Source organism: Anolis carolinensis, chromosome 1, assembly GCF_035594765.1.
Source record: "Anolis carolinensis isolate JA03-04 chromosome 1, rAnoCar3.1.pri, whole genome shotgun sequence".
NCBI lineage: Eukaryota > Metazoa > Chordata > Lepidosauria > Squamata > Dactyloidae > Anolis > Anolis carolinensis.
Window position 1 is genome coordinate 287,452,660 of NC_085841.1, and position 26,089 is coordinate 287,478,748.

The 26,089-nt window shown below is 43.2% G+C and overlaps 1 protein-coding gene across 8 annotated transcripts in view; it reads right to left on the reverse strand.

The window, feature by feature from the left end:
• Positions 1 to 26,089, reverse strand: part of nell1 (neural EGFL like 1) — a 697,019-nt gene that overhangs the window by 239,208 nt on the left and 431,722 nt on the right. For 4 of the 8 annotated variants that reach the window (XM_062967794.1, XM_062967792.1, XM_062967793.1 and 1 more), the window contains one exon: positions 6,714 to 6,836. The exons of the other annotated variants lie outside the window; for them this stretch is intronic. In XM_062967794.1, coding sequence (XP_062823864.1) covers positions 6,714 to 6,836 — 123 coding nt within the window. The remainder of the gene's footprint in view (positions 1 to 6,713; positions 6,837 to 26,089) is intronic. 8 annotated transcript variants of the gene reach the window in all.

Sequence of the window (26,089 nt, forward strand, 5' to 3'; positions counted from 1 at the left end):
ATGCCTGACCTATAGTCCTTTCCTACAACTTTCCACTCTATAAGCATCATATTTTTTTTTTCCATGTTGTCACACAATGTATCCAGAGTACAATAGCATTAGTTATCGTAAGTCTACACTGGTCCAAAGCCCTCAAGTTTGACCAGAATGTTCAGATGAGTTTGGTAAAACTCCAGGGCAGGCCTGAATTTTGGGGCTAGTGTGGACAGTTGGAGAGATGTTTCCTGGTTTGCTCTAAAACCCATTCATTTGTCTTTTTAGCAGTTCATGAGATCCATAGAAGTCTTCTGCATACACTGATACCTTGACTTAAGAATTTAATTTGTTCCATGACCATGTTCTTAAGTCAAAACATTCTTATCTCAAAGTGATTTTTCCCATTGAAATGCATTTTTTTCATACTATAATCCCAGCTTCCCTTTCTTGCTCTCTCTCCCCCTCTCTCCTTTCTTGAAGTGAAACATACAGTACTCTTTGTTTAGGCTGAGGCTCTGCTGCATCAGAGTGGACTCCAATCTCTGCAGTGGAATCTCCAGATTGGGCTCCTCCCAGAACGTTCAGAGGAAGCAATCCCATGGAGATGAAGTTTCTGCCTTACAGGAAGAAGAGTCAGAGCTTCTCTGGCTAGGAATCCAGTCCAGATTTTATTACTCTCTGCCTTGCTGTTAGAATTGGTTTAGGGGCAAAGAGGCCTCTTCTACACTGTTCGTAGATCAAAACAGTGTTTGGATGTCAAAATGTCACTCTAGACCAAGTAAAGATTTGTAAGTTAAAACATACTTATTTTGGGACATTCTTGTGTAGAGGTTCTGAAATACATACATTTTCTTCCTGTAAGCTTTCTTTACTGTCTGGTTTTTACAAATGCTCAGGCTTAATTTCACTTGGTGATTATGGCTGAGGCATTAAGTCATTTTTCAAGGAGGAGACAAGGTACAGTAGAGTCTCACTTATCCAACACTCGCTTATCCAACGTTCTGGATTATCCAACGCATTTTTGTTGTCAATGTTTTCAATACATCGTGATATTTTGGTGCTAAATTCATAAATACAGTAATTACTACGTAGCATTACTGCATATTGAACTACTTTTTCTGTCAAATTTGTTGTACAACATGATGTTTTGGTGCTTAATTTGTATAATCATTACCTAATTTGATGTTTAATACGCTTTTTCTGAATCCCTTCTTATTATCCAAAATAATAATAATAATAATAATAATAATAATAATAATAATAATAATAATAATTTTATTCTTATATCCCGCCCCATCTCCCCGGAGGGACTCGGGGCGGCTTACATGGGGCCATGCCCAGACATGACAGCACAAATCAGATAAAACATTAAACCGAGCAGTAAAACTTCAACATGATTAAAAACAGTCATAAAAGTCAATATACACAATAATATTAAAATCCCGATTTGGGTCAAAAGATCCAGGCCAAGGTGCAAAGCAATATCAAGTTATCAGGGAGGGATAATTATACAGCAGGTGTAATACTTAAAGTGCTGAATGAATCCTAAAAACAATCCAGAGGGTCTACTGCTTAATAGGTAAATAACATGATCCCACAAGGATCAGTCAACGAAGGCCTTCTGGAATAGCCAAGTTTTCAGGCTCTTCCTGAAAGAGAGTAGGGTAGGGGCCTGCCTAATCTCCCTGGGGAGCGAGTTCCAGAGCCAGGGGGCCACGGCGGAGAAGGCCCTCTCCCTCGTCCCCACCAACCGCAACTGCGAAGTTGGTGGAAGCGAGAGGAGGGCCTCCCCCGACGAGCGAAGAGGTCGTGCGGGTTCATAGGGGGAAATGCGGTCTCGAAGGTAGGTGGGTCCCAAACCATTAAGGGCTTTGTAGGTGATAACCTGCACCTTGAATTGGGCTCGGAAAATAAATGGCAGCCAGTGGAGCTCTTTAAACAGCGGCGTTGAGCGCGCCCTGTAATCTGCCCCTGTTAGAAACCTGGCTGCCGATCATTGTACTAGTTGTAGTTTCCGAGCCGTCTTCAAAGGCAGCCCCACGTAGAGCGCATTGCAGTAATCCAGTCTAGAGGTAACTAAGGCATGGACCACCATGGTCAGATCTGACTTCTCGAGGTGTGGTCGCAGCTGGCGCACAAGTTTTAGTTGTGCAAAGGCCCTCCCAGCCACGGCCGACACCTGGGCCTCAAGTGTCAGCGCAGAGTCCAGGAGGACCCCCAAGCTGCGGACCTGCGCCTTCAGTGGGAGTGCAACCCCGTCAAGCACAGGTTGCCACCCAATACCCCGACGTACGACTGACCTGGAGGACCTCTGTCTTGTCAGGATTGAGCTTCAGCTTGTTCGCCCTCATCCAGGCCAATACAGCGGCTAGACACTGGTCCAATATCCGAGGGGCTTCCTTGGAATTAGGTGGAAAGGAGTAGTAGAGTTGGGTGTCATCCGCGTAGAGATGGCACCGCACTCCAAAACTCCAGATGACCTCACCCAGCGGTTTCATGTAGATATTAAAAAGCATGGGGGACAAAATGGAACCTTGCGGGACCCCACAGGTCAATGGCCAGGGGTCCGAGCAGGTGTCCCCCAGCTTCACCAACTGGGAACGGCCCTCTAGGAAGGACTGGAGCCACTGCAGAACAGTACCCCCAAGGCCCATCCCGGAGAGACGTCCCAGAAGGATACCATGGTCGATGGTATCGAAAGCCGCTGAGATGTCCAAGAGAACCAGCAGGGTCACACCCCCCCTGTCCAGCTCTCTGCGGAGGTCATCCACCAAGGCGACCAAAGCCGTCTCGGTACTGTAGCCAGGTCTGAAACCAGACTGCGATTGGTCCAGAAAATCCGTATCTTCCAAGAATCCCTGGAGCTGGGAAGCAACCACCCGCTCCAAGACCTTGCCCAAGAATGGAAGGTTAGAGATTGGTCTGTAGTTACTGAGGTTAGCCGGATCCAAGGAGGCTTTCTTCAAAACAGGCCTCACCACAGCTTGTTTTAGGCCAGATGGAAGTATGCCCTGCTCCAAAGAGGCATTGATTATTCTCACAAACCAATCAACTAGCCCTCCACTGGCTTGTTTTAAGAGCCAAGATGGGCAAGGGTCAAGGGCACAGGTGGTCGCCCTCACCGCTCCAAGAATCTTGTCCACATCATCAGGCTGCACAAGCCGAAACGAATCCCACAAGATCGAACAGACAGATGCCTCGGTTACCTCACCTGGCAATGCATCAAGGCTGGCGTCTAAGTCGGAACGAATCTGAGCGACTTTGTCTGCAAAATGGTGAGCGAACTCGCTACACCGAGTTGACGAGATGTCGGGTGCTCCCCCGACCTGAGGAGGGTGGAGGAGCTCCCCAACAACTCGAAACAACTCTGAAGATCTATTTGTTGCAGACGCAATGCGGGCAGTCGAGAAAACTTTCCTGGCTGCCCGCAATGCCATGGAATAGGCCCTAATAGCGGCTCTAGACCGTGCTCGGTCAGATACGTCACGAGTTGTCCGCCAGCGGCACTCTAGTCTCCTTCTTGCACGTTTCATCTCCGCCAGCTCCCCAGTAAACCAGGGAGCTGGGGCAACTCCACGCAGCGAGAGGGGACGCTCAGGAGCGATCGTGTCTATTGCCCTGGACAACTCGCCATTATAACGAGTGACCAGGGCATCGACAGGATCGTCAGCTTCCATGGTAGACAGATCCCCAAGAGACCTCAGGAATCTCTCAGGATCCATAAGTCTCCTGGGGCGGACCATCTTAATTGGTCCATCACCCCTGCGGAGGTTGGAAGAGACGGTTAGTCTTAAACTGATCAGATAGTGGTCGGACCATGACAATGGAAGAATAATTTGCTCTTCCACTCCGACCAAACCGTCGCCCACAACAAAAACCAGGTCGAGTGTATGTCCAGCTTGATGAGTGGGACCCGATATTATTTGGGACAGACCCATGGTCGTCATGGCGGCCATGAATTCCTGAGCTGCACCTGTCAAGGTGGTCTCAGCGTGAATGTTGAAGTCGCCCAGCACCAACAGGCGCTGGGAACCCAACACCACGCTAGAAACCACCTCTGCTAGCTCAGGCAGGGAGACTGCTGTGTCGCGGGGTGGACGGTACACCAGCAGAATCCCCAAACTGTCCCGGGTACCCACCTTCAAGTGGAGACACTCAAACCCGACCAATTGCAAAGCGACGCATCTGACCAGGGCGATGGACTGCCTAAAGACCACCGCAACCCCACCTCCCCGCCCTCCTGGCCTGGCCTGCTGATGCACCCCGAAACCCGGAGGACAAAGCTGGGTAAGACTAACCCCACCCAGATCATCCAACCAGGTTTCGGTGATGCAGGCCAGATCCGCATGTTCATCCATGATTAGATCCTGGATAATAGATGATTTACCTTTGACGGATCTGGCATTAAACAGCAGGACCTTCAGCCGGGAGGGGCTACCATGGAGGCTACCACACCTATCCTTCTCCAGGGTCGCAAGAACCCTGTTGCGCTTCTCCCTGGAAATTCGTTGACGGCAATTCCTCCTCCTCCCCCACACGACCTCGATGGAGCCACCCCCCGCCTGTTCCCCACCCCCCAAGGAGTCTGGCTCAATTGGAGCATCCTTAAGAGAATCTAGTCAGCTCCCTGGATCCAAAAGGTTACTAGACACACCATCTAACTTTACTTCAAAAGAAGGGGATAAATGGGGCCTACTGGAAAAACGTAGTGAGGTTGAAGAGGGTGAAAGTTGCTGGTCTGGTACGGAAAATGATTGGGCCAGAGTCTCTAATTGAGACTTTTCTAAAGGGGGGAGCCTATGCTGAGGACTACACATCCTATTATCTCTGGGCCTAACAGATGGTTGAGTGTGTAAAGATAGGTTGGCCACCAAAGGGCGAATCACGGGGTCCACAAATACTCTTCTAATGGTAATGCCCCATGAGAGCAGCCGGAACCTAAGGGCCCATAATTCCTCTGTTATAGACTTATCCTCAAAAGTGAAGATATTCACTTATCCAACGTTCTGCCAGCCTGTTTATGTTGGATAAGTGAGACTCTACTGTACTACAGAAAACTCTATAAAGTATCAGCACCTTTCACCTGTGATATTCACAAAATGCCAATCAGAGCCTCCCAATAGCCTTAATTTGTTTTTTCCCTATGTGATATGAAATGCTGTTGTTCCACTTCTTGCTATTCTTATGTCTTCTGACTATTTCAAGAGTTGTTCCTTATTTTATACTATCATCTTTATTGATAATTTATATGTCCACTTGCACAGACTTTTATTTACATATACTGTGGAAAATTTCAGTACCTAGTATTTATGATAAACTGAATGTTTTCCCCACTGTAAAAATATCTTCTTCTTCTTCTTCTTCTTCTTCTTCTTCTTCTTCTTATTATTATTATTATTATTATTATTATTATTATTATTATTATTATTTATTCATTTCTATCCTATTTTTCTCCCATGTGTGGGACTCTAAGCGGCATCAGAACTAAAACTCTTCCCCCCCCCCCCACTCCATGGATTTAACAGCTTAAAATAACCTTTCTTCAATTCATTTGTCTAAACTCTGAATCAAGCATGGGCAAACTTGGGCCCTTCAGGTGTTTTGGACTTCAACCCCCACAATTCCTAACAGCCTACTAGGAATTGTGGGAGTTGACGTCCAAAACATCTGGAGGGCCCAAGTTTGCCCATGCCTGCTCTAAATGCTTTCCAGAAACTGTGGAAAAGAATTTAAAGAAGGAAGCATGTAGTTCTCCAAGTGCTGTTAGCCAGCAACTTCCAGCAACTCAGACTAACTTGTAGTAAAAAAAGAACTATAGGACCAGTCAGTTATAATGTCTGAACTAACGGGATCCGAGAAATTAATGGTTGTCAGCACTAATCATCATGTCTGCACCTTTCTTGGACATGGACAGTTTTCTTCCTTTGAAATAATTCTATGTAAATGTGCATTATGGGAATGAATTTGCCTAGATATGTAACTGTCAGAGTTTAATGATCTCTTGCATCTTGAAAGAATAACTGGTAACACCAGATTATGTCTAATCATGTATAGAATATTTTCCCCTTTATCTCTTTCAAAGAATCTCATCTTTCTTTGAGGGGAGAAAATCTGTCCATAAAATACTGTGTTGTTGCATACACAGTGATATTATGACATGTATACTTTATGGTTTAGTCAAAGTCTACAATAGCAATGATATCTCTGAAATGCAGACAACTAGCTTATTAATGCACCATAACGCAAACTGCAACAAAAATAAAAATCATTTCTGTCTGCAACCCCTCATATTCAGTGGCTCCTGGCAGCTTACTCTACTATAAAAGAAAATTATAGCTTCAGTTTAAAAGCCATATGGATCTTGTTCAAAAGGCAGTTATTCTAGTTTAAAAGCTGTATGTACCTAGCCTAGAAGATAACAGTTGGATCCACTGTATTGCTGTGCTAAAAAATACAATTTAAACAACAATTACGAGTTGATAAACTATGCAAAGCAACCATATTGATGAACAGTACAGTGAAAAGTGTTATAGTTGCCTAAAAATACCTTTTCATGGTACTTAATTATGTCTAGATCAATTGTATAAATACATTTGCTTTCCAGAGTTGCCAAAGACAAATCAGACAGGTTAACCCTACCAGAGCCCAGAATCAAGTGCTGGCTACAATTAGGCAACTGTCAAGAAATATTAGTAGTGTCTACTCCTTTTATCGATTTGTTGGAGGAACAGACCCACCTCGGCAGATGGTCCCATTCCCTACATATCCAGGTTTGCAGGTGCAGCTATGTCCCCTGACGTTGTTAGTACAGATTGCGTTCTCATCACAGTTGTGCTGTCCGCTGTCACATTCATCACGCTCTACAAGAAAACAATGCAAGAGAAAATGAGGAAGAACAGCGGAAAAATAAATCTTCAGCCCAATGCTCTGACATTTGAAAAGCCAGATATAACTAATGACTGGATTACTACAATGGCTGAACACAGTAGAGGAGATATTAGTTGGAGGAACCTGACATTGGCTGTTTCTTTTTCAGGTATTGACTTATGGCAGATCAACTCATACATTTTAGAAGGAGAGAGAATGCTACATGATGAGAATAAAGAATTACTAGGAGAAAATACTACAGAGTGATGAACATTTAGATTTCTGTTCCATAAAAGGTAAAAGTAAAAGTTTCCCCTGACATTAAGTCTAGGCTTGTCCAATGCTGGGGGTTGGTCTCATCTCCATTGTCCGTAGACACCTCCTAGGTCATGTGGCCAGCATGACGGTTTAATCTGCTGTGCCACCAGGGGGGCTTCTTTTGTTCCATAGTAACACATAATTTGAATGTTAGTGCTGCTATATGGTTCTCACTAAAGTATAGCAATCAGTTTACAATTGTTGCTCCAAGAACATCTCTACACTACATACAGTCCTTGTTTATACGTAAGGGGGAGGTAAGGATGGAATAGATGGAATGCTTACTTTTGAGGACACACGTAGCTTGAGGTGGGTGAATAGTGTTTTAAATAGCTACACTATGCCATTTGATTCAAGATAAATATAGGGCTAAGAGAAGGAGAAGCCATGTCTGTAAGCATAAGATAGAGTGCATGAGATGGTGATTGCTATTCCTGTTCCATCTGAATTTACCCATTTGTCAATCTAGCTGTTTACGAAATATCCACTGTTTCAATGTTTTTTTGCATCTGAATTGAAGAGTTTTTATCTCTATATATGAGAACAAGATTGAGGGAGAGTAGAATCACATATTGGTGAGTAAGAGAATCAAATTATAATGACACAGCTATCAGCTATATCTTAGTCATTGATGCCAATCCTCTGCTCATTGTAGGATCTCCAGCTAAAGCATCTCCTGCTGTAGTTGTTCAGCTTTTTTTTTGTGAAGAAGTCCAGAGAAGGAGACTTGACTCTCTCTCTAAGCACGTGGTTCCATTGCTGAGCTGCTCTTATTTTCAAGATGTTCCTGCTAATGTTCCATAGAAATCTATCCCTCTAACTTAAATTCATTAGTCTTACCATCTTGGAAAACAGAGAACACACCTATCTCATTCCAAATTCAGCATGAGATACATAGGGCATAAGATAAGGGTGTGTGTATTTGCCTTCCTTCCTCTTTACTCCTGATATGGATCACTAAACCAATAATTATGTATTCTTTCCCATGCTCCTTTATGAAATAGAAAACTGAAATTGATGGGGTGTGCTTTTGATCAAGATCACAAAGGATCTTCAACCTCTTATAATAAAGTTCTACTCATATCACTATGCTTATTTTTGATTAAGGAAAAATGTGATCATTGATCGCTATGTCTTGGAATAAAACTTGGAAACTTGGTTTTGTTTAGTTGTTGTTTCAGAAGAATGAATAGAATGATTTCCTGAAGTGATCATCCCACCCTTGCTCAATTGTGGATGGCTTCAATCTGCCAATGTATTAATTCTTCTGAAAATGAAATCTCAAGCTCTGCTTTAAAGTAATTTGTAGATTGACCTTGAATCTCACTGATAGAAATTGAACCTTTTATTCAGGACAACATGCTGGCCTTCAATCATCAATAGTTCAGGGATTACAGATTTTGTTTACAACTGGAATAAATCTTCAAAGTGAGATTCAGAGTGAATCTCCCTAGCTTTTCACATTCCCCCTGCTATTCACAGTTGTGATTACTGAGCCTTAAAGCTAAAAAAGAACTACAAGAAATTGAACAGAACTTACTGCAAATCACACACTGATCAAAAGTTAACACTCTAAATGTTTCTGTAATAAAAACTACTACCATTTCATAGTGTATCTGCAGAACAATCATTATCTGCACACTACAGGTAGTTATTACTGACTTGCTATTCATACAAGTGAGGACTTCCTATAGATCATCACATTGCTCTGACTTTGATTTAGAATGTGAATATCCATTTATTATGTGAATACTGTCAGCTTGGTGTGGATTCAGATAACAGCAACAGAGATTCTGAAGTTATAGGAGGACAGTAATGAGTCTTTCTTTATTCAGAGGGAAAAGATTAAGCAGATCTAGTAGAACAAGTTAAAAATTACATATAGCAACTTGCTGTCATAGAGAAGATGGAACCTTTCTCTTATGCCATTGTGAGCATCAGGAGTGCACAAACAGGTTCAGTTTGAGAGAACCAGCCTTGGAACTGCCAGATGGACTAAGCATCAAGTGGCAGTGGGAAATTATGTAACCTTAATCACCAGAGATTATTGAAGTGAGCCTGGAGATACATCTGCTGTGGATGCTTTAGGTAAGAGTTTCAGCCTTGTATTAAAGTACTGGAGCAGATGTCTAATCAAATGATTTCCAAATGTGCATCACTATGGTTCAGTCAAGAAGGAAACTTAGATGGCAGCCTCTGAGGTAGCAAGTGCATTTATTTTCAAACCTTTCATGCCAACCACCCTGTACAAAGGCTGTTCAATGTACTATTCATAAGAACATTTTAATGAAATATTAAGAAGCAAATTTCATCCCATTCCTATCTGGCTCTTCTATCACCTTATGAGGAGGGACTTTAAAAAGTCCTGTTGTCTTTAATATGTAAACAGGTTTTGTGTGTGAGAGAGGAAGTGAGAGAGACAAATACATCTGCAGTTCTCTCTTACATTCTCTTTTCTCTCCAAAAAACTAATTCAAATATTATTGTTCATTATTGTTCCTGTGTAATAAAGCTGGCCCTCTGGATTTTCAGGTTTGACTTTTATGAATTTGACTATACAGGGATTAGATTAATATGTTGTGTCTAGAAAATGTCCAGGTCCTCCTGTAGTCAACTTTTTTGCTAGAAAACAATTATAGAGTCATGCTGAAGGACCTACATCATGTGTAAAATACAAAGCTTGTGGGCTGAAGCTGGCCTGCCATGTCATTTTATGTGGCCCGTGAGGCTTTAGGTGCCAGGACAACATAATTACATTTGTAAAAATACAAATGGCCCTTTGAAGGCAACCATAAGGCTGATGTAGCCCTTGGTGGACATGGGTTTGACTCCTCTGACCTACAGATTCCTATGTAGAACACCTATTTAGGAATCTCTAGGTCCTCCAGTGTGATTCTATGGCCAACTTCTGGTTAGATATTCCTAGAGGGGTGTTATCTCAAGTTTTAAAAAATAGCATTTGTAGTTGTAGTTGTTTACTTCTGTGGGGTACTGTGTCTACTACTGCAGATCTTCTTCAGGCTAAGCAACCAAAATAGAAGCATGAGCAAGACAGTAGGGGGTGCTGTTATCTTCTAAGCACTGACAATATTAATGTGCTGTTTGTGAGAAGGCATCAGTCTTCATACTGAATTTCATGGCTCTCTCTCAAAAGAATAACTTTAAAATACAGTATATATTTTTATTGCCACTGTATTTATTCCAGTGATAAAACAGACCCCTTTTTGCTGTTGAAATTAGGCCAATGAAATTTTAAAACTGCATAGAGACAACAAATTCAAAAACCTTATGCTGCTGACTCCTTAAATCTTTTCGCAAGTCTTGTATGAATAATCTATTTTACACTGACACTGTATTTATCTACCTTCAGCACCACTAAAATTAGCACCAATGAGAGGAAAAAGGAAAGCGTAATACCTTACACAGCCATGTGTTGCTGTCATGAAGAATGTATCTTGTTCTAATCGGTTCATGATATATCCTTTCACCAAATCTCCCTGAAGGTATACTGTCAGCTTCCTCTACGTGATATGTACACAGGGCCGGCCCCACCATAAAGGCCAGTGACGCCGCCGCCTCGGGCGCAGGTCCCGGGGGGCGCCGTCAGGCTGGGAGGGAGGCGGGGCACCGCTCTGACGGTGCCCCGCCGCCCGACCAGTGCGCCCTGGCCTTGTGGCTCCCTCTTTCGCCGCCCGGGGAGGGGAGGAGGGATCGCCTCCTCCCCTCCCCGGGCGGCGAAGCCTGCTTCTTTCGCCGCCCGGGGAGGGGAGGAGGCGATCCCTCCTTCCCTCCCCGGGCGGCGAAGCCTGCTTCTTTCGCCGCCCGGGGAGGGGAGGAGGCGATCCCTCCTCCCCTCCCCGGGCGGCGAAGCCTGCTTCTTTCGCCGCCCGGGGAGGGGAGGAGGGATCGCCTCCTCCCCTCCCCGGGCGGCGAAGCCTGCTTCTTTCGCCGCCCGGGGAGGGGAGGAGGCGATCCCTCCTCCCCTCCCCGGGCGGCGAAGCCTGCTTCTTTCGCCGCCCGGGGAGGGGAGGAGGCGATCCCTCCTCCCCTCCCCGGGCGGCGAAGCCTGCTTCTTTCGCCGCCCGGGGAGGGGAGGAGGGATCGCCTCCTTCCCTCCCCGGGCAGCGAAGCCTGCTTCTTTCGCCGCCCGGGGAGGGGAGGAGGCGATCCCTCCTCCCCTCCCCGGGCGGCGAAGCCTGCTTCTTTCGCCGCCCGGGGAGGGGAGGAGGCGATCCCTCCTCCCCTCCCCGGGCAGCGAAGCCTGCTTCTTTCGCCGCCCGGGGAGGGGAGGAGGCGATCCCTCCTCCCCTCCCCGGGCAGCGAAGCCTCCCTCTTTCCAACCCTGGCCGCGCCTCCCACGCTGCGTGGGAGGCGGGGCCAGGGCGAATAGCATGGGAGGCGGGGCCAACCCTGGCCCCGCCTTCCACCCAGCGTGCCCTGGCCCCGCCTCCCACGCAGCACGGGAGGCGGGGCCAGGGCACGCTGGTTGGGAGGCGGGGCCAGGGCGCAGGAGGCGGGGCCGGCGGGGGGCGCTTTTCAGCGCCCCCGCTTAATATTTAAATTTATCTCCGACCGGCCCTGTATGTACACCACATATAACTCTATTTTTCAGTAGCAAAATGACTGGCCTCATCACACTTGAGCATTTTCCCACTTTAATCTAGTTTAAATGCTGTGACTGCCTCCTGCAGAATTCTGGGGCCTGTAGTTTAGGAAGGCCCAGGGCTTCTCTGGATGAGCAGTTTAAAGGCCCCTCCCTAAACTCCAAACTACAAAATTCTTCAGGAAGCAGTCACTGCAGAATTCTGGGGTTTGTATATTAGCGAGGAGTCTTTAAACTGCTCATCCAGAGAAGCCCTGGGCCACCCTAAACTACAAGCCCCAGAATTATGCAGGAGGCAGTCCCAGCATTTAAACTCGATTAAAGTGGAAAAGTGAGATGAGGCCCTCAAAACTTAAAAATTACATAAAATAATACCTCTTATGCAATTCTAACAAAGCTTCAATCAGATCATACAAAACAATATAACCTGCAAAAGAAGTAACGTACACACAAACACAAAAAAATACCCACAATGCAGAAAGGGTTACAATGTAACCACCTAGGCTTGGCAGCAATGAGTAGCACTTATGAACCAATATGCTGCATAAAAAGTATTATGCCCCAAACTTGAGATCTGCCAAGAACAGCGCACATACTGCTGAGTTCAGAGAAAACTCTATCAAACAGATTGTTGTTGCTGTCATTGTTGACAGCTGATTACCCATCTAAGGAAGTCAGGACTCCTAGCCACCAAAAAGGATTACTGATGCTGTCGGAGTTGAAAGCAACATCTGTTCAAACATATATGTCACCATGGTATGGCAGTCACACTGCTATAGCCTGGTTCAACTCCACTTTCTTGTACATCAATGATGGTTGATTTAAAAAATCCCAAAACAAAACAAAAACTAAACCCATGTTGCAAAACAGGTTTCAATCCATCTTTGTTAACTTTGGGTATCTGGTTACAATCTGTAAGTCTGCAGGATTCATATGGCATCATTATGCACAGTGAAGATGATTTGTGAATTTTCAAGTGGACAGCTTCTCTTAGTGCTTGCTCAGCATGATCAGGATTCAGATGTTTAGATGGCTTCTAAGCTGAAAAATAAAAATACTTCCATTGTGTGATCACTTATCCAACTGCAGTTTTCTTACTAAACCTGCAGATTATGGGCACATGTGCCCAATCAAATGCCCATATTCCAAGATGTGATAATCTACATAGGAAATAAAGCTAACTACATGTTTATCTCATCCTATTAAATAAACTGGGCTTGGCAGAATTGCTTTGACTTGAATGCCTCTTACATTTAAACTTGCTTATATACAGAGCTGAGAAACACTTCAGAGGTCAAGTGTCAAGATGTTGCCTGGCAAAAAAACACTTCTAGAAATAACACTGCAGATAGTAAGGATCTGGAATGCAATTATTTAAAGATAATTGCTATACTCTCTTTTCTCTCAAACATTCCTTCTAACACTCTCCAGAGAATTCTGTACCTTGATTTGGTTCAGAGGTATTCCAATTTAAAATTTAATTTTTAAAGAGAGATAAAAAGGCCAACAGCAAAGCATGTTTATTTTTGCATTTCCATAATATGCCATTATATTATTCAGTTCAGTGTAAATTATTGGTACAATTTATGCCCCTGAACAAATGATTTTTTTTCCTTTTGTTCAATACAACCCCTGTAAGATCAATCACAGATTAGTATTAAGACATTTGCTGGCTTTTTTTTGTTTTCTTATTTGAGCTATAACCGATGAATACAAATATGCAATTCTTACTAATGTGAACTAACTTTGAGTACATCTACACTGTAAAATTGATACAATTCAACACCACTTTAAAAAGCGTGGCTCAATGACACGGAATAATAGGAATCGTAGTTTAACTCTGTCTGCCAAAGTGTGCCGGTGCTCTCCAAACTACAAAAAATACTCGGATTCCTTAGTATTGAACTATGGCAGTTAAAACAGTATCAAACTGCATTAATTCTTCCATATGGATGTAACCAACTCTGTCACACACACACATACGTGCGCACACATGCACACAAGATATCATCATCCCCTTCATGATACTAGTGGCCTTATACTATTTTGGCAGTGCTCTTCACCAGACTGCCCTTAAAATATGCAACGGAATGGCAACAATCTTTTTACCTTCATTGTGTGGAAAACAATTAAATTACTCTGTACTTTGAGTTTTTTCCTAGTGCAATTTTTTATGAATATCAGTAAAGGTCAGTGCCTTAGCTAAACTGCATTAATTCTTCCATATGGATGTAACCAACTCTGTCACACACACACATACGTGCGCACACATGCACACAAGATATCATCATCCCCTTCATGATACTAGTGGCCTTATACTATTTTGGCAGTGCTCTTCACCAGACTGCCCTTAAAATATGCAACGGAATGGCAACAATCTTTTTACCTTCATTGTGTGGAAAACAATTAAATTACTCTGTACTTTGAGTTTTTTCCTAGTGCAATTTTTTATGAATATCAGTAAAGGTCAGTGCCTTAGCTAAATTTCCTTCATCTGTTTTTGCAATACCTTTTTTATAGTTCACTGAGCTTTCCCCCCTCCTAAGTGATAATTTGCATTTCCATTTTTAAAATAGGTTTCTAGTAAGAAGACAGCTTCAACACTGTTCATTATTGTTAATCTAATTATGACCTTCTAGCTAGTGGCAAGCAGAGAAAAGGGGTAGCTATTAGAGTTGTGTGATTCGGCCAAAAGGCATGCCGTTTTGGGGTCCGTTGTTGGCTGATCACTCATTCTGTTTACCGGGAAGTTGCTCAAATGGGGAGGGATGTTTTCATTCAGCAAAAATTCAATCCATTGGCTACAATGGAAAATTTAAAAGCTCAATCCTCAGTCATTTTAAGGTCCATCTGCATGGAACTTACCTCAATTTTAGACCCCATTTACAACTGCAGACCTGCCAAGTTTCAAAAAAAAAAAAATCACCGATGTACTGATTTTTTAGAATTATTTTAAGTTTTAAACATAACATTTTTGAAACTAAGACAAACCACAAGAGGATTCTGGGAACTGTAGTCGCTGGTTGTCTCCATTCTCAGCCAGTCAGAGCATGGACACAACCAGGCCTTTTATTGACTGCGAAACAGAGAGAGAGAGAAATTTCATCTCCTATCATGCTCTGAGAGGAACTCAGACACTTTTCAATACCCACCCTGTACAAATGTTGCTGGGGAAGCAAGTTCCCAGCAGGGCCCCGTCTGGAAGAGAACCTAAGACACCTTCCAAAAAGAAATAGACTAATGCTGCTCCCTTAATCCATTTTGCCAGGCTTTCCAGTTCCCTCCTCCCCGTTCTGTTTTTGGAATTTATATTAAATAGACCACCGGATATTACAATTTTTTTTGTTCAAATTGATTCGGGCCCAAGCCTAGTAGCTAGGACTATCCCAAACATTCAGGGACTGGAACAAGTGCAATGAAGTACAACAATGACTGTTCTATGGAATTCTGTGTTCTCTTGAGGCTTTGTTCTATATATCAACTCATGCACCATAGAGAGCCTCAGTCAGTATGAAGGAGAAACTAAAAAGCTCATGCGTTTTATCTATTCAAGGTTTATTTCAACGGCCTCACAGCTATAACTTCCTGAGGCCCCTTCTACACTGCCATATAAAATGTAGATTATCTGGTTTGAACTGGATTATATGATAGTGTAGACTCATATAATCCACACCAGATAATGTGGATTATCTGCTTTCATAATCTGGATAATATGGCTGTGTAGAAGGGGCCTGTGTCTCAATGCAGACCCAACTGCAGCTGTAGGACAGAATGACTGTTGCTTACACAGTTTTGTTTTTTGTTTTTGTTTTTTGTAATTTTCTATCTACTCATTCTGTTTGCTCTATTTAATACAGATATATTGAAAGGGCCTGTGAAACTGCCAAATTTACAAAATTGCTACCACAGCACTTGGATGACTGTCCTAGCATTTGAAAACAGCCACGTGTCTCTGGAAAAATACTCTTTAAATTTTACTATATGGAGAGCACTTGGATCTTGGGTCTGCCTGCCTTCCCTATCTGAGTTTCCTTGTGAAGAAAAAAAAGCAGGCTATAAATAAACATAAAATAATAATAATAATAATAATAATAATAATAATAATAATAATAATGATAATCTTTCTCCTCCTTTCTTATTTGGGAGAACATGTTTCAAATAACAGTTTCTTACCTTGCCTGTCATAATTATTTAGGAATATATTGGAAAGCCTTTGGGGCTGTTGTAGCTAAGGTCCAACACAACTATAGCCAGCTACAGAACTGTAGTCACTGTTCCGTCCCCCAGGACGATGGTTTGCCTTACCTATTGGTCGTTTGTTTGTTTTCCCTCCTTTGCATCTTGTTTCAGCCTCTGGCTGCAAAGCCCAGGAAAAGTGGCTTGGAATCTGCAAAAGCTGGCTGCAGTTTTCTTTGCAGTGATTGGTCAAAGAGTGCAACATCTTAGGACCGCCCTTTTTACCAGGGTCTAGTCTCCATTTTGGAGCTTCATTCTGGCTATAGTTTTCCAACGTGCTGGAGCTGTGCAAGGCTAACTGGGACAAATCATCCTCAAAACCAGGCCAATCTAAGCCTATCCAAATTAGATAAGTATTGAATTATATTGATCTGGAATAAGAAATCTAGTTAGAGGAGCAGGGTTATTCTGTCGCTTCTAGAACTAATCTTTGCTGTAAAGATAGGGAAGGAAAGAGTTTCTCCTTCTAATATAGGCAGCGTGATTAGGGTATAGTGGTTTTATAATCACCTTTGCTTTCTGGAACCAGGGATAATTCTGTACCTAAAACCTATAGAAATTTGTTTCATTTTCTGCAACTTTAAGATCTGTGCCAGGTTTACAACCTTGTATGAATAAACATCTTTTTTGAAGTTATCCAGACTCAGTCGTTCAATATCTATAGGACAGCTTATAGGGATTTGCAGTTCGCCCGGATAAAGGACAGCACGTTTCAGTTTTATAGTTTTTTATTGTCCGGCGGACGGCACAGTTTTGAGGTAGATCAGCGGTTTTTCCGCTTGAGCTAGCTTGCACGGCTTATAGTTTTTTATAGTTTAGGAAGTTTAGTTTAGGCCGCGGCTTTTCCGCCTGAGCTCAGTCTGCATACCTAAAGACTCTACCAGCGTCTGAGGCAGTGGAGCCCGCTCTCAGACCTGAAGGAGTCAAATAGTGGGGCTCTATTTCCTTGCTATTTGGCTCGCGTGTGCGCACGTGGCCCAGTGGCTTTCTGGGTTTGCACAGGCTGTGCAGTTCCCAGCAACGTCCAGGGCTCCCTCGGCGGTAGACCTCGAGCCGCGGAGCACCAGCGACAGTTCTTTGGCTGGCTCTGAGGCGTGAAGCCCACCAGAACCAGGCTAGAACCTGGACAGGCCTGGCAACGCTGCTGCGAGTTCGGCCGGAGCACTCGGCCGGCTTCGACCTGCCTCATCGTCCTGCGGTGGTGACCTGCCTCATCGTCCTGCGGTGGTGACCTGCCTCATCGCCTGGCGGTGGTGACCTGCCTCATCGTCCTGCGGTGGTGACCTGCCTCATCGTCCTGCGGTGGTGACCTGCCTCATCGTCCTGCGGTGGTGACCTGCTTCATCGTCCTGCGGTGGTGACCTCCCTTCACAGCGGGGAGGAGGCGTCTTTTCTCTCCTCCTTTCCAAAGCCAGCCTCGGTGCTCCTTCGGCGGCAGGCCTCGAGCCGCAGAGCACGAGGTGCTTGAAAATTTGGCGAAGTCGCCATTTTGGCAGTTTACGTCACTCGGGCAAGGGAGGTATCAAGTGGCAAGTTGCTGTCAGTTGGCATTTTGCAGCTTGCCCACTAAAATCTGGCGCCAAAGGTCACAATCTTTGTAAAGTATAGTTACTTAGTGATATATATTGCTATGGTTAAGTGTTGTGCATTGTATTATATATTGCATTTGCTTTTATTGTAAATTTACTTGCTGGTATGTTGTATTTGCTTTTGTTGTAAATTTACTTGCTATTAAGAATACATAATGTCTATGCAATTTCAAGATGATGCAGATGGTATACCTCCTTCTGAGGCTGAAAGTAGGAATGAAAGGCCCCAAAGGATAAAGCACCCTTCAGCCAAGATGCTAGCCCATCTAATAGGTGAAAAGGAGCTCCTCCATGTGAGGTTAGTTTCGGCATGGGAGCGAATTGTAACATTGATGGGCAGAATTGAGAGCTTGGGTATTACAAGGGTGCCATCCATATTACAGACCGACCTTGAAGAGACCTTCGGTCTCTGGAGGGGTTTGGTGTCTAAGATAGTCCAGGTCCTCGAGCGCATTAACGCCAAGGATTCAGAGTTAGAAATAGTGAGTGTCTTAGCTGACACTAATGAGAAAGAAAATAAGGTGAGGGCAATTCTAGATGCCTTGGAATTTAGTTCTCCATCTGTTAATCTAAGGTCTGAGCCAAAAGGAAATCAGTCTTCCTTATGCAGCCATGAGACCAATCTTTTAAAATCACCTGCTGTGGCACTTAGTCTTAAGTCCAACCGCTCTAGCCAGGTATCTAAGCTAAGGGAGTGTGCATCATCTAAACATAGCCACTCTAGCAAGTCTTCTGCTGCTGGGAGTGCCATCTCTTCCCTAGCTGCCTTGCACATTAAGGAGGCTGCACGTCTGGAGCTAAAGAGCAAGGTAGCGGGGGCGGAGGCTGATGCTAAGGCAGCTGATCTCACCCTTCCCTTTAAAGAAGAAGAGCAACGACTGCAAATAGAACAGGCCCGTAGACAAAGCGAAATGCAAATGGAACAGGCCCAAAGGCAAGGTGAAATAGAAATGCTTAGAATAAGGATGGATGCTACTGCCAAAAAGGTAAGGGCTGAGACTTTGGCCAAGGCCCTAATTGAGCCACTCACAGAAGAAAATGTAAGTCAGTTGCCGAAGCAGGACCCTTCTTCCAAGGTGCTTGTGCATCTTAATAGCTTAAACAGCCAGTTTTCGGATGAGGAACAGGAAGACTTCTCTCCTTACCCAGAGCAGGGCCCCAAAGTCACTTTTGAGTTTCCTGCAGAGCAGAGCGTCATAGCGGGGAGCTCACCCTTGCTCGAGCTACCTGTGCCTCCTGCTAAATCCCTAGGTCAGTCAATCAGGGCCTCAAGGCCGAGTGCTAGTTGGCCCTTACAGACAGCTGCACAGGGAGCCACCGATTCGTCAGTGGTCGATGTCATCCCTCCAAGAGGCCAAAGGTTGACGCAAGGTGCACGGTGGGAGTCCACTCCACAACAGCAAACTCCTCAATTGTTCCCTTCGACGCCAGAGTCCCAGCTTGTCTCCATCATCAGAAGCCCCAGAAGAGATCTTAAGGACAAGGGTGTCGAAAAGTTTTCGGACAAGCCTGAGGAATTTCTTCTCTGGAAGGCCACCTTCCAGAGAGCAATCAGAGACTTAAAGTTATTGCCTGAGGAAGAACTGACTCTTCTGGCTGCATGGTTGGGCCCAGCCTCATCCTCACAAGTTAAGAAGATCTACGCAGCCCACGTAGCCGATCCCGACAAAGCCCTGGAAAAGGCCTGGGCCAGGTTGCAGCAGAGGTATGGGGCCAGCACAGAGATTGAAGCATCTCTTATGGACAAGCTCCAAAGGTTCCCAGCTTTAAAACTCAAAGACTTCAAACTCTTGTGGGACCTCAGCGATCTCCTTGCGGAATTAGAGTCGGCCAAGGAGAATCCAGAACTGCCCGGTTTGAAGTGCCTCGATCAGCACCTGTCCCAGAGGCAGATCTTGACCAAGCTGCCCTTCACTTTGCAAGAACGCTGGGGACAGGAGGTCTTCAACTACAAGGAGGCCCACTCCCAGGCATACCCTCCATTTTCTCATTTGGTCCAGTTCATCACCAGGGCAGCCAGAGAAAGGAATGATCCACAGACGGGCCTCCCCACCTTATACCAAGGGACCCAGCCAGAGAAGGCACCTGAAGTGGACAAGAAACCACCTAGAGAGGCCAATAGACCTGTCAGCGTAAAGGCAGTCGAAACTCAACTCAAGACTGACGAACCCAGGTCGGAGGTAAAAGAGTTGCTTTGCCCTATTCACCAAAAGCCTCACAGCTTGGCCAACTGCAGGGAGTTTAGTAGAAAGACATACAAAGAAAGGCAACAGCTAGTTCAAAAGCAGGGAATCTGCTTTAGATGCTGTGGAGCAACTCCACACTTTGCATCCAACTGCAAAGAAAACATCAAGTGTGAGAAATGCAACAGCCTCAAGCATTGCACCGCAATGCACAACTCCAATATCATCTCCCACCCCAAAGAGAACGCTTCACCAAAAGAAAAGTCAGCAGTCGAAGACACCGACAAGCCAGCCGCACCAGAGATGCAGGTGGAAGTTTCAGCAGTCGCCTGTACAGAGCTGTGTTCTGACTCGCACCAGTACAGAGTTTGTCATCCTATCTGCCTAGCGGATGTATATCCAGCCAAGAGCCCTTGGCTTAGAAAGAGACTCTATGTGGCCCTGGATTCACAGAGCGACGCCTCCCTGGCTACTCCAGAGTTCTTCCGCATGTTTGACCTTAAAACCAAGATGGTCGACTACACTATGACTACGTGTGCAGGAAAAAAGAAGTTGCAGGGTCGCATAGCATCTGGCTTTGTTGTCTCCTCTTGCGACCAGAAGAGACAGTTCAAGTTGCCAGACCTGATTGAGTGTTCCTCCATCCCTCGGAACAAAAAACAAATTGTAACTAGAGAAGTTGTGGAGGCTCATCCACATTTGCGACGGTTAAAGAATGCTATACCAGCCTTTCGGCCAGATGTGGACATTGCCCTTTTGCTTGGCTCGGACTGCCCGAGCTTGTTCTGTGTGAACGACCAAGTTAAAGGACCTCCAGGTGCACCTATCGCACAACAATTGCCATTAGGCTGGACAGTCATAGGCCCAGTGTGCCTAAACAAGATGCACCCACCATCGTCGTTGGACTCCAATCAAGCACAGGTGCTTAAAGGTGGACGTCCTACACTTGTGCGCAGTTGCCTAAGTCATATCTCGGTCTACTGCCAAGCAATAACTCCAGAGTATTCCTCCATCTTCAAAGTCTCTGAGAGAGACGAAGCCACAGCGCTCTCGAAAGATAAGCAAAGGTTTTCGGACATTATGAATGCTCAAGTCTCACGAAGTGCAGAGGTGAAAGCCTGCAAATCAACCACAGAAATCAAGATGGGCCAAAGATCTTGCCTGGAACCACACCGTTTTGAACGTTTTTCGGAGTGGCACAGTCTTCTTAGAGCAGTTGCTAGGCTTATACATCGCTTAGTCTGCAAAGATAGTCAGCCTTTGCAAGTTCAGGACATGTTGAAGGCTAAGGGAGTAATATTCAGGTCAGTTCAGAGGCATGAGTTTAGTCTAGAAATAGCCAGGTTAGAACAAGGGCTTGACACCCCCAGTCGGAGTTTCTTGCGTGAGTTAAACCCATTTCTAGGCAAGGAGGGTATTTTGAGAGTTGGAGGAAGGTTAGCCAAAGCTAAACTCAAGGCGTGCATAAAAAACCCCATCATCATACCCCCTAATAGTCACACTGCATTGCTGCTCGTTCGGCATCACCATGAAAGGATCCATCATCAGGGTAGAACTCTGACTGAGGCGACCCTTAGAAATGAAGGCCTGTGGGTGGTAAATGCTAAAAGTTTGGTCAGCAGTGTTATTTTTAAGTGTGTCAAATGTCGGCGACTCAGACGTAACTGTCAAAGTCAGTTAATGGCAGAACTACCTCAGGATAGGACTTTGACAGACCCACCCCTTTCCCATGTGGGAATCGATGTGTTTGGTCCTTGGGAGGTTGTCACTAGGAAAACCAGGGGTGGTGTTGTAAATAACAAAAGATGTGCGGTTTTGTTTACTTGTTTGTCAGTACGAGCTGTCCATATAGAGGTTGCAGAGGGAATGGACACTTCATCATTCATAAACGCATTGAAAAGGTTCATAGCCCTCAGTGGGCCAATTAAGTCAATTCGATCGGACTGTGGCACCAATTTTGCATGTGCAGACCTTAGCCAACCACTTCTGGAAGAGGTGGAAGGCCGAATACTTAAGCCAGCTTCCAACCAGAAGACTCTGGCAAACCCCAGAGGACAATTTCAAGGTGGGAAACCTTGTGTTGCTAAAGGACAAAGACTTGCCCCGCTATGCCTGGCCTATGGGCATTATACTAAAGACCTTTCCTTGCCCTGACGGTAAGGTTAGAAAAGTTCAGGTAAAGACTCATAGTAAGGACAAAATGTCTGTCCTGGACAGACCAACCAGCAATTTCGTGTTGCCTGTCCAAAGTGTGTAAGTTTTATACTGTTTTATTGTTGTGTATACAAAGGTGTTTGTATGTTTTTGATTGGTAAATTCCCACATCCTGGGAATTTAGCGGGGAGTGTTCCGTCCCCCAGGACGATGGTTTGCCTTACCTATTGGTCGTTTGTTTGTTTTCCCTCCTTTGCATCTTGTTTCAGCCTCTGGCTGCAAAGCCCAGGAAAAGTGGCTTGGAATCTGCAAAAGCTGGCTGCAGTTTTCTTTGCAGTGATTGGTCAAAGAGTGCAACATCTTAGGACCGCCCTTTTTACCAGGGTCTAGTCTCCATTTTGGAGCTTCATTCTGGCTATAGTTTTCCAACGTGCTGGAGCTGTGCAAGGCTAACTGGGACAAATCATCCTCAAAACCAGGCCAATCTAAGCCTATCCAAATTAGATAAGTATTGAATTATATTGATCTGGAATAAGAAATCTAGTTAGAGGAGCAGGGTTATTCTGTCGCTTCTAGAACTAATCTTTGCTGTAAAGATAGGGAAGGAAAGAGTTTCTCCTTCTAATATAGGCAGCGTGATTAGGGTATAGTGGTTTTATAATCACCTTTGCTTTCTGGAACCAGGGATAATTCTGTACCTAAAACCTATAGAAATTTGTTTCATTTTCTGCAACTTTAAGATCTGTGCCAGGTTTACAACCTTGTATGAATAAACATCTTTTTTGAAGTTATCCAGACTCAGTCGTTCAATATCTATAGGACAGCTTATAGGGATTTGCAGTTCGCCCGGATAAAGGACAGCACGTTTCAGTTTTATAGTTTTTTATTGTCCGGCGGACGGCACAGTCACACCTAAACGTTCATTTGCTATTTCTTCAGCTGCAGCTGCTTGAATTGCTGAGGAGGCAAGTTGCTTTCTGCTTTAATTGAAAAGTGGGTTGTCTCTTCATCATGAAATATAATTATTATTTTCATCATAATTTTGTGGAAAATCTGAATATACACAGAGACCACTGTTGATCTTCCGATCATTAATAAAATACTGTTAGGGAGGCACAAATCTGTGGTATTGATTTTTATCTAATTATTCAGAATTCAACCAACTTGATCATTATCCAGTGTCAACCTTTTCTTTTAAAATCATTATTATGGATTGTATTATGTTACACAGGCAGGGTTTTTCACCTTTGATAAAACAATTTCTTTTTCCTTTTTGCTTATCTTCCTTATTCAGATGACAAAATGTCTTTGTACTTATTTTTAGTTTGTCAGCTCATGCTTTTGCCCATCATCCCATGTGCCTTATCTACAGAGAATTTCATCATTAGATATATGTTTAATTGCATCCCAAATGGTATTTTAGCAAAGAGCACATAAACCTTCTGCTGCAAGATTTACAAGGTATTTTTCTATCTACATTGCACAGACTTTTGAAACAGAAGGGCATCCACACAATTTCACACCTAAGTTTCTGCTACAATGAACAACACAGTGTCCCAAAAGATCCTTAATCTGGAAAAAAATGCTGAAATTTACAATAAAAAATGCTGTTTCATTCTGAGCAAAGTCAAGAGGAAGTTGAAAAAGCCCATGTGCTAATGGATAAACACACTAATATCTAAATGCTATAAATATAGCTATCATATACGGTAGAGCCTCACTTATCCAAGCTAAATGGGCTGGCAGAACCTTGGATAAGCGAATATCTTGGATAATAAGGAGGGATTAAGGAAAAGCCTATTAAACATCAAATTAGATTATGATTTTACAAATTAAACACCAAAACATCATGTTATACAACAAATTTGACAGAAAACGTAGTTCAATACGCAGTAATGTTATGTTGTAATTACTGTATTTACGAATTTAGCACCAAAATATCATGATATATTGGAAACATTGACTACAAAAATTCATTGGATAATCCAGAACCTTGGATAAGCGAGTCTTGGATAAGTGAGACTCTACTGTAATAATAACCAAAAAGCAGTGAAAAGTGGATAATGAAGAAGATTGATATGATTATTTGAAATGTGGTATTAGAGAAGAGTTCTATAGATACTGTGGACTGCTAAAAAGACAAATGCCTTATATATTTGAGTATAAACTGAGTTTTCCAGCCCTTTATAGGGCTGAAAAAGCCCCCCTCAGCTTATACTTGAGTGAGGGTCCTGGCCGGCTTATATTTGAGTCAGCTTATACTTGAGTATATAAGTAATCAAGAGTTGGGCAGTCTTATTAAAGTCTTACTATTATCTTAAATTACAGTTTTATGTAAATATTCAAAAACATTTAACCTATTGACACCTCAATTAATGTAATTTTATTGGTATCTATTTTTATTTTTACTTTTGAAATTTACCAGTAGCTGCTGCATTTCCCACCCCCCCATCTTACACTCGAGTCAATAAGTTTGCCCAGTTTTTGTGGTAAAATTAGGTTTCTCAGCTTATATTCAGGTCGGCTTATACTTGAGTATATACGGTAAATGGGTTCTGGAGGAAATTAATGCTAAATTCACCCTAGCAGATAAGAAGAATGAACTGAGACTGTCACACTTGGGCCACATTATGGGAAAACATGTGTCACTAGAAAAGTCAAGAAAACAGTAGGAAAAGAGGAAGACCTCATTCCAGATAAATAAACTCAATCAAGAAAGCCACAGCCCTAAATCTGATAAATCTGAGAAGGATAAAGGGGTGATGTGGAGGTCTCTAATTCTTAGGGCCATCATAAATTGAAGTCAACTTGATAGCAATAAAGAACAATCAGAACTAAGCAAACTCTGGAATTCTAAGTAAGAGTGCAGCCATTGAAAACTATTCATTTTTTAAACTAAATACAAAAATATGGAATTTAATCAAGTCATATATTTTCCTAATTAAAACTGCAATTAGTGTTAAAATTTTAATTTGAATGAAAATGTGTGATGCAAATTGGAGAAATAAAAATATGATGTTCTCCTAAACAAATTCAGGAGAACATTCTAGTTTGAAGCAACAACTTGGAATTGAAGTTATCTACCCCACCTTAGAGGATCCTTGCCTCTATAGAAATGTCAAGAACACCCACTTATTGTGTAATACAAATCAAGCAAAATTTTAACTCTAAACGAACATTCTGAAAAGGCATTGTATGGATCACTCAATTATTCCGCCTAGGAAAAGAAGACTTCTGCTTTCCTGTGTGCATTACTGCAAAGTTTGGTGGGTTATTTCCCATGGAATCATATGATCTGTGTTACAACTGAATCTTACTCTTTCCCCATGATGGAGCCCATATTTAGAGAAAGCAGCGATATAAACAGAAGTAGGAAAATGTCTCTGATAAAATGTTTCTCCACATTTAAATTTTTATAACTTTCCATATTAACATGAAATTGTAATAAAAATTTCCCCTACTTATACTATATTCTTGTTCCTTCTGGTTCTTGTGATTGTTTCTTATGGTCTTCACTGTTTTACTAGTTGTTTAGGTTTTTAATTTTGTTTTAATAATGTGTGTATTGTGCTGGTTATGTAATGTATGTTGCTGTTTTTATGCTTGTAAACCGCCCTGAGTCCCTGTGGGGAGAGAGGGCAGTATATAAATAAAGTTTTACTTACTTACTTACTTAATTACTTACTTGTACTAAGTATTCAACTATTCTCAGTCTTGAGAGGACCATGTTCTACTGTCTCATATTTGTTCAAGATGAGAAGCCTCCCAGAAAAAAGTGTAGCAAGTCTTTTTAAGAGCTCAGAAGTTTTTGGCTTGAATTAAATAATATCTCAGTTTGGGTTTGTATCACCTTTGATTTGCATTAATCACTATTTGCTCTCATATGAAAAAAAAAAACATTTTTCTAAAAAAACTTTCCAGAAATAAATTGAAATACCCTCACCCATCCTTAATATGAATCCTGAATTTAAAGCTTTTTAAAATTTGGACTATATTTATAACTTAGAACATAACATGTAGGAGTAGAATGATTAGAAACCTGATTTCAGGTGAGTCAATTTGTCTGTCAAATCTACTAAAACCTTTATTTCATTTATTTATTTACAGCATTTATATTCCGCCCTTCTCACCCCGAAGGGGACTCAGGGTGGATCACATTACAC